Raw genomic sequence first — 10,150 nt, forward strand, 5'->3', positions numbered from 1 at the left:
CAAAGGAGTTTCTTTTTCAACAAATTAAATTTATTTCTAACATAAAAAATAAATTTTCAATTAAAATGATGAATATTTAACTGAAATACTTGATTTTCCAAAATCATTTTTTACCCAAAAAATATATTTTTCAACAAAATACGTGATTTTTTAACGAAATAAATGAATTTTCAATTAAAAAAGACAAATTTATATCCGAATTGTTACATTTTGAACTAGAAAAGCTGAATTTTCAACTAAAATGATGAATCTTCAACTGGAATCGTTGAAATTTATATCTGCCAAAAAGATGAATTTTCAACTAATAAGATTAATTTTCTACAAAAAACAAGAATTTTATATAAATTACATGAATTAAAAAAAATAGTTAAGTTTTTTAATAAAAAATATCGATTTTTCACCAAATAGTTGAATTTTATTTAAAAGATCAAATTTCAACCAAAAATAGAATAGCAGAATTTTTCTATAAAAATTTTATTGTTAACTAAAAACATAGGATTTTTTGAAAAAAGTTAAATTTTCCGTATAAACATTCATTTTCATGAAAAAGAAAGACAAGTTTTCAATCAAATAGCTCATTTTCTAACCAAAAAAATTAACTTTCAACTATTTAGAATAATTTTCTGCAAACAAAAAAAAAAATTTTATATAAATTACATGAACTGAAAAAAATAGTTAATTTTTTTAATAAACAATATCAATTTTTAACCAAATAGTTGAATTTTCATTAAAAAAAGATCAAAATTCATAAAAAAAGACAAGTTTTCATCAAATAGCTCATTTTTGAACTAAAGAAATTAATTTTTAATTAAAATGATGAATCTTTAATAAAAAAATTAATTTTCAACAAAGGAGTTTATTTTTGAACAAATTAAATTTATTTCTAAAATAAAAGATAAATTTTCAACTACAATTATGAATATTTAACTGGTATACTTGAATTTTCAACCAAGAAGGCGAATTTTTAAACAAAGAGATTAGCTTTCAATGAAGAAAATAATTTTCTATAAAAAAGTCGATCTTTTTATCAAAATGCGTGAGTTTTCAACAAAATAAATGAATTTTCAATTAAAAAAGACAAATTTATATCCAAATTATTCAATTTTGAACTAGAAAAGGTAAATTTTCAACTAATTAGATTAATTTTCTGCAAAAAAGGATTGTCTATAAAATACATGAATAAAAAAAAGTTGATTTTTTAAATAAAAAATATCAATTTTCAACCAAATAGTTGAATTTTCATCAAAAGAAGATCCAATTTCAACCAAAAATAGAATAGTTGAATTTTATTTAAAAAATTTAATTCTTAATTTAAAAAATCGGATTTTTGGAAAAAACATTTCTTTTCATCAAAAATAAAAACAAGTTTTCTATCAAATACCTCATTGTTCAACCCAAAAAAATGAATTTTTAATTAAAATGATGAATCGTCAATAAAAAAATTAATTTTTTAACCAAATTGTTTATTTTTCAACCAATTTATTTCTAACCTAAAAAATTAATTTTTAACAAATAAAAATTTTTAAACAAGGAGATTTACTTTTAATGAGAAAAAAAATTTTTTACCGGAAAAGTAGATTTTTTTTAACAAAATATATGAAATTGCAACGAAATAAATTAATTTTGAACTAGAAAAGGACAATTTCCCACGCAAAAGAATTAATTGTTTTACTGGACTAGTTACATTTTTAGTTAAAATTTCTTAAGAAATGAGTAACTTTTAACCACAAGCAGTTGAATTTAAAAAAAATGCAAATTCCTAAAGAAAATTGTAAACAAAAATTATATTACAATTTAGAAATATTTTCTTTTCGAAATACTATTTTTACTCTAAACAATACTTAAATGCTTTTTTTTCTGAACTTTGGAAGAAGGCACTTTTAAATTGTAAAGAATTTTGAATTTATTATATTTTCATTATATTTTATAATAAAATTTATAATTTATAATTTATTATAATTATTATTATAACATTCTTTTTAAAAAAACTTTCCGTTCTATGTACAATTTGTTTTTTTTTTTTCCCCAGTGAAATTATATTTCTCTACCGAAACTTGTTGTCCTAAAATAAAAACGATGCCCTGCAACTGTAGATAAAATACAAATCGCTTTTCTAAATTGACGAGAATTAAAAAAATAATAAAACTTGAATTCTGCTACGATCAGAAGTAAATTCCCGTTTCTCTAATTTAATTCCCGGTTGTCCGCTCAAGTCGCCCGTGATCGAGAGAGTTGAAAAAATATTGTTTAAATGTCTTCTTTTTAAGATATAATTTTCTATTTGATGTACAGGAATGCCCTCTATAACCGTTTCAATATTATATCCTTCTGAAGAGAATACAAATGGAAAAATGTGCAGAGGCAAAGTTTGTGGCCATAAAGTGGAAGGCATTGATTGTGGAGCTGAAGTTTCTGAGTGGCTGAGCTTATCCTTAGGTCGACCGAATTTAAGATTGATTAGGCAAACCAAAAAGAAGATAGTCGAAGACAAAAGTATGGTCTATTTTTAATAATAAATTTTTTAATTATCCTAAATTTACTGTCATTTTTAAAATTACTTAATCTTTAAATTAATTTTAAAAAATTGACAAACAAAAAACGATATTGATTATTCCTAGAAATTTTAAAAGAGAAAAATATACGTGAATAAAAAAATATTTCAGGCAATTGTTTATTTAAATGTAGCTAATTGCATATTTAGGTTTTTTCTTTCGCTTTAGGCAATATTAATTTTGTTCAACTTTAATTTACAAAAGCTCATTCTTAAATATTATTTTGAAAATTGTTTAGTTCGATTTAATTAAACAATGATAAATTCAACTATTTTCTATATTATTCACGCTTAGTTTTGACTATTAAAATTTTTACAAGAATCAAGGGTATTTTTATCAATCAAATTAAAGGTTAAATCATTTAAAGTTAACACTGGGTGTCTACTCAAATCTTGGCAAAAATTTCCTGATCATTTTTGTTTTTTATTTTTTAAAACGACACATTATATTTTCAGATATTTTTTTTTAAATTATGTTAAATAATACTTAAAAATTATTAATTTATTTCTTGAATTTGTCGGTAAAGTTAATAAATCTGAATAATCGTTCAAATTTAGCGCAAATTTAGGTAAAATTAATCGTCGGTACTGTATTAAATTCAATTTAAATCGCTTCAGAATTCCTAACTTTTTTATTAAGAATATTGCATTTTCAACAAAGTTGATGATTTTTTGACAAAATAGTTGAATTTTCAGGTAGAAAGATCAAATTTTCTACCAAAAAGATGATTTTTCGAGGAAATAATTGAATTTTCAAATAAAAAGTACAAATTTTCAACCAAATACTCGAATTTAGAATTTAAAAACAGATTAATATTCAACCAAAAATGGAATTTTTAATAAAAAATCTCATTTTAAACCGAGAAGATTAATTTCTACTAAAAAAGATGAATTTTCAACTAAAAAAAAGTTAAATTTGCAAGTAAGAAATAAAGAGTTGAATTTTCAGTTACAAAAATTAAAGGTAAAACCAGAAAGATGAATTTTCTGATAAAATTATGATACTTTAACGGGAACAGCTAAATTTTATATAAAAAAGATGAATTTTTAACAAAAGAGTTTGAATTACAACTATAAAATTTTATTTTCAACCAAAAAGATGAATTTTCAAATAAAATAATAAATTTTTAAATAGAAAACTTAAATTTTTAACGATAAAGATGATTTTTCAATCAAAAAGATGAATTTTCTATAAATAAAATTCTATTTTTCCATAAAATACATGAAGAAGCAACAAAATAGTTGAATTTTCAACGAAATACTTGAATTTTGAATTAAAAAGTACTCAGTTTTGAACCAAAATTGGAATAGTAAAGTTAAGAATTAAAAAAAATTATTTGTCAACTAAACAGATGATTTTTCAACTAGAAAGATTGATTTTTAACCAAAAAAAATGAATTTTCAAATAAAATAATGAATTTTTAAATAGAATAATTGAATTTTCAACCATAAAAGTGATTTTTCAATCAAAAAGATTAATTTTCTATAAAAAAAGACTATTTTTCAATAAAATACATGATTTAGCAACAAAATAGTTAAATTTTCAACTAAAAAATACGAATTTTCAACGAAATACTTGAATTTTGAATTAAAAAGTATTCAGTTCTTAACCAAAATTGGAATAGTAAAATTTAGATTAAAAAAAATTAGTTTTCAACGATTTAGGATCAATAAAAAAAATTTCATCTAAAATTGTGAATGTTCAAGTGAAAAGTTAAATTTTTAACGAAAGAGATGAATGCTGAACTATTAAAAACAGATTTTAATCAAATACTCAAATTTAGAACTAAAGACGATTAATTTTCAACAAAAAATGAAATAGTTAAATGTTTCTTAAAAAAAATTAATTTTCAACTAAAATGATGAATCTTTAATTGGAAAAGTTGAATTTTCAAATAAAAATCTTATTTTCAACCAAGAAGATTAATTTTTACGAAAAAAGGGGAATTTTGAGCAAAATACATGAATTGTCAACAAATTAAGATAAGTTTTTAGTTAAAAAAATTAATTTTCAACCAAAAAGGATGATTTTATCAATAAAATAGTTGAATTTTCAAATAAAAAGTACAAATTTTCAATCAAATACTAGAATGTAGAATTAAAAAAAAAAAGATTAATATTCAACCAAAATGGAATAGTTAAATTTTTAGTTTAAAGAACTAATTTAAAACTAAATAGTTAAATTTTCAATGAGAGTGATAAATCTTCAACCAAACAATTACATTTTTAACAGAATTGTTTAATTTTTATTGAAGTAGTTGAATTTTTAACAAAAAATATTATTTTAAACTAAGAAGATTAATTTCTACCAAAAAAGATGAATTTTCAACTAAAAAAGATCAATTTGCAACTAAGAAATAAATAGTTTAATTTTTAGTTACAAAAATTAAAGGTAAATTTTTAACTAAATATTGGAATTTTCAATTAAAAAGGGATAGTTAAATTTTAAACCAAAAAGATAAATGAAAAAAGAGTATATTTCAACAATTAGTTTTATTTTCAATAAAAAAAAGAATTTTCAACTATGAAAGATACATTTGAATCGAATATTTAAATTTTGAACTAAAAAAGATCGATTTTCAACCAAAAAAAAATTTTTTAAACAAATTGCATTAACTTTCATCTATGACAGAGAAATTGTCAATCAAAAAATGAATATTTAAGTTTTCAGTTTAAAAAAAAAGAATGTTTAACCAAAAATATGAATTTTCAATTAAACCAAAAACTATTTTCAATTTTTCATAAAAAACTATTTAAAAAAAATATTAATAATTTTTTAATAAACAGTTCATTATAGTAATATAAAGCTACTTACAACAAATGAAGAATCATTGTTATTGAATTTTATATTACAATTTAAATAAATATGTAAAGCACGCTTTCGAAAAAATTCCGTGACTTAAAAAAAAAAACACCTGACATTTCAATTTCAAAAATATGAATTTTCAAAAAAGATTAATTTTTCTAACAAAAGAGAAGTTTTTGCAACAAAAGACCTGAATTTTCAATTAAAATAGACAAGTTTTCAAGCAAAAACTTGAACTTGAATTTAAAAAAATCGATTTTCAGTTAAAAAAATTAATTTTATATTATTGGATAATTGAATTTTCGAAGAAAAAAATTAATTTCCCACAAAAAAGACGAATTTTAAAATAAAAAAGATAATTTGTAACCAAAAATTGCATATTTAATTTTTTAAGGTGAAAAATTCATGTTCAACCAAAGAGATGAAATTTTAACTAAAATAATGGAATATTTAATTAGAAATGCTATATTTTGAATAAAAAACAGTAATTCTCAGCCAAAGGAAAAACGAATTTTCAGCAAATCAACTTATTTTTCGAATAAATTTTTTTAAATTTTTTAACAGAAGAATTCAGTAAAATTACAATTGAAAATTCTTTTATTTTGAAAATACACAATTGCAAATTATTCGACTTTCAAAATTTGTATTTTAAAGGTTGAAAATAAAAATACACTTCTTTTGGATTTTTCAATTTTGAAGATTTACAGCTTAAAATTCATAAATTTGAATGATTTGCAATTTAAAATACTTCAATTTTGAAGATAAAGTCAAATTTTCTATTATTAATCTTCCAAAGTGAATTAAAAATTTTTTTAATTTGAAAATATAGAATTCGAAATTATTAGACTTTTAAGATGATTTAATTTGAAACGTTTTTTTAAATGTTCCATTTTAAATTTTACAATTTTAAATTCTTAAACTTTAAACAAGTATAAATAAAATTTCTTAAATTTAAATGATTTTGAAGATCAAAAGTCAAGTTTTCAATTCTAAATTTTTCAAATTGAAGCAATTTCGAATATATAGCATGAAAATTACAGATTTTTAAATTATAAATCGTAAAAGTTACATAATTTTTAATTTTCAAAAGTAAAAGCTCTTCTATTTTAAAGATTTAAAATTCAAAATATTGCAATTTTTAAAAATTACAATTGAAAATTCTTGTATTTTGAAAATATAGAATTGCAAATTATTAAATTTTCAAGATGAATATTTTAATGGCATGTAGTTTTGAACCTTTTTTTAGTCTTGAATAATTTTGAATATTTACAATTAAAAACTTGTCAATTTGAGAGTTGTAAAAATAAAAATTCTTTAATCTGGATGATTTTGAAGATCAAAAGTCATGTTTTCAATTCTAAGTTTTCCAAATTGAAGAAATTTCGAAAATAAAGCATGAACATTACAGATTTTTAAATTATAAAACTTAAAAGTTACATAAGTTTTAATTTTAAAAAGTAAAAGATCTTCTATTTTAAATATTTAAAATTCAAAATTTTGCAATTTTGTAAAATTACAATTGAAAATTCTTGTATTTTGAAAATATAGAATTGTTCATTATTTGATTTTCAAAATATTTTCAAGATATTTTAATGCCATATAATTTTAAACTTAAAAAAAATTCAATAATTTTGAAAATTAAAAATTCAAAACTCTTTAATTTAAAAGATGCAAATATAAAAATTCTTAAATTTGGATGATTTTGAAAATCAAAACTCATGTTTTCAATTCTAAATCTTCTGGATTGAAGAGATTTCAAATATAATTCATCAAAATTACAGAATTTTCAACTAGATCCTGGAATTTTGATCTAAAATTAGAATATTTAAAATTTCAGTTAAAAAAAATTAATTGTAAGTTTAAGAAAGGACGAATTTGCAATTTCAAAATTAATTTACTTTAATCAAAATTAATGATTCATTAATTTAAATTAATTTAATTTAATTTTGATTTTTTTATTATTTATTATATTAATTATTCATTATTTATTAATTATTTTTAATTAATTTAAAATTAAAATTAATTTACTTTAATCAAAATTAATCAAAATTAAAGGTAATTTTCAGTTGAAAAATTAATTTTTAATCAATCTGATGATTTTTCAACAGAAATATTTAAATTTTCATTCAAAATTGTTTATTTTCCATCAAAAAAAGTAGTTTCTACCAAAAAAATCGAATTTTCAACAAAATTAATTAATTTTAAACTAAAAATATGATATTTCTACCGAAATGAATCTTTAAATAGAATAATTGAAAATACTCAAATACTCAAATAAAAAAATAATTTTGTAACTAAAAATTGAATATTTACTTTATTTTAAGTTCAAAGATTCATGTTCAACTAGAACAGTGAATGTTTAACTAAAGTGATTGAATATTCAATTACAAGAGTTATATTTTCTGTAAAAAAAATTTTTCACCCAAAGAAAAATTATTGCATTTTTTAAACAACAAAAATTGTTAATAAAATAGTTTAACTTTCAATCAAGAAGTGGAATTTTCATGATAAAAAGAACAATTCTGGTCGAATAATGTAGTAAATTTTCAAGCAAAAAGGTGAATTTTCTGACCAAAAAAAAAGAATTTTCAAGCGGATACTTTAATTTTCAAATAAAAACGATCAGTTTTTTATCGAAATGGAATAGTTAAATTTTCAGTTCAAAAAATTAATTAAAAAAAATTTTTTTCAAATAAATAGTTAATTATAGTAATATAAAGCTGATTTCAAAAAATGTTGAATCATTGTTATTCAATTTTATATTGCAATTTAAAAAAAAAAATAAGCACGCTCTCGAAAAACCGGGAATGACAGTGATTTTTTTTACCGGGAATTTTACAAATTTTGTAGAAGAAAAATCTGTCCACGTTTGATTTCAACAGTTTTAAAATAGTTAGTTGAATTATTATGTTTTTCAATTATGCTATTATTTATCTTACAATGCGTAATTCGAAATTTCTTTACATCAAAAATTTCCCATTTAAAATTTTTATTTCTAAGCTTACATTTTTAATTTAAAGAATTTTTAAATGCTTTCTTAATTACTTGTAGAAATAAAAAATAAAAGCCTTTGATATTGAAAATTTCGGATAACAAATATTTTTATTTAATGAATAAATTTATTTTTTTAATTTTTCTGTACTTTAAGTAATGAAAAGTGAACAAAAACGATTTTACACCAGTTCAAAGTTTAAGAATTTTCAGATTTTAACGTTAAAACTTAAACGGTTTCAATCTGAAAGTCTTAGTTATTAAACAAATGTGAACGTGTGACTATTTTTAAAACTATTTTTAACTTAAAAATAACTTTATAATATATACTTAATTAAATGATTTTATTAAATTTTCAATATTGTTTCAGTCGAAAATATTCAATTTTTAACCCATTTAATCTGAAATTTTTAATTAAAAAAAAAAAGATTAATTATTTGATATTTAGCAATATTTTAATTTTTATTTAAGACAAGTAAATTGAAACCAAGTATTTAAAAGTAAAGAATCTTTAACTGAACTGTCTGACATAGAAAGCCTGGAATCGTTAAAATTTCGAATAGTCTTTCAAATTTTAACGTTACAATTTTAATTTTTGTATTTGAAAAATGCATAATTTGTAAGTGAAATTTTTTAATTTTGATGTATAATTTACAATTGAACATTTGTGAAAAAAATTTGAGTAATTTTAAGAGATATTTAGGAGTTTTTAAAAAATTAAAAATTATCATGTAAATTTAAGAAAGTTTTCTTAAAATCTTCTAGAATCTTTTTTGAAAATTTTGTTTAAATCTTTGAAAAATTTTTTAAATTTTCTTTAAAAATAATTTTTCAAAATGAAAAGTTATTTTTAATTTTCCTAGGAATTTGAAGAAAATGTTTTTATTCTTTTGAAGCCTTTCACAATTCTTGAAAAGAATCTAATTTTTTGTTTAAAACCTGCGAAAATCTACATTTTGTTTTATATTAGGTTATTATTTTAAGTTTTAAAAATTCATTATTGAAAAAACTTTCCATTATATCCTTATGAAAATGGGTACATAAGGATTTTTGGGGTCGCTGACTACGAATCTGGACTCAGATTTTGAAAATTCAAAATAGCGGATCCAACATGGCTGCCGAAATTGGGAATATTTTTGGATTTTATCTGAAAATTGGTATACAGGGGTTTTTGGGGCCAGTGATCACGAATATGAACTCATATTTTGGAAATTCAAAATAGCGGATCCAATATAGCGCCCGAAACATGGAATATTTTCGGATTTTTTTCTGAAAATTGGTGTACAGAGGTTTTCGGGTTCACTGATCACGAATCTGAATTTAGATTTTGAAAACTGGTACTAATATGACGACCTTTAACTTAAAATAACCCATTTCTTAGTTGCATAATAGTTGCAATTGATTCAATTTCAATTCTTTTTGAATACTTTTTATCTTTTATAATTTTTTTTATTTTATAATTTTTAAAAAATTTGTTCACATTGTTAATTTTGTAATTATTATTTTGAATTTTCAAAATCTGAGTTCGGATTTGTAAATAGCGACCCCAAAAACCCCTGTATACCAATTCTAAAAAAAATTCAAAAATATTCCAAATTTAGGTCGCCATATTGGATCCACCATTTTGAATTTTCAAAATTTGAGTTCGGATTTGTAAATAGCGACCCCAAAAACCCCTGTATACCAATTCTAAAAAAATTCAAAAATATTCCAAATTTAGGTCGCCATATGGGATCCACCATTTTGAATTTTCAAAATCTGAGTTCGGATTTGTAAATAGCGACCCCAAAAACCCCTGTATA

At 20.6% G+C, this 10,150-nt stretch overlaps 1 protein-coding gene across 5 annotated transcripts in view; it reads left to right on the forward strand.

Moving 5' to 3' along the window:
- The window catches only part of LOC117171649 (molybdenum cofactor sulfurase), a 53,605-nt gene that overhangs the window by 37,471 nt on the left and 5,984 nt on the right, over window positions 1-10,150 (forward strand). For all 5 annotated transcript variants that reach the window (XM_033359150.1, XM_033359149.1, XM_033359146.1 and 2 more), the window contains one exon: window positions 2,293-2,493. In XM_033359150.1, coding sequence (XP_033215041.1) covers window positions 2,293-2,493 — 201 coding nt within the window. The remainder of the gene's footprint in view (window positions 1-2,292; window positions 2,494-10,150) is intronic.

This window comes from Belonocnema kinseyi, chromosome 4 (genome assembly GCF_010883055.1).
Source record: "Belonocnema kinseyi isolate 2016_QV_RU_SX_M_011 chromosome 4, B_treatae_v1, whole genome shotgun sequence".
Classification (NCBI taxonomy): Eukaryota; Metazoa; Arthropoda; class Insecta; order Hymenoptera; family Cynipidae; genus Belonocnema; species Belonocnema kinseyi.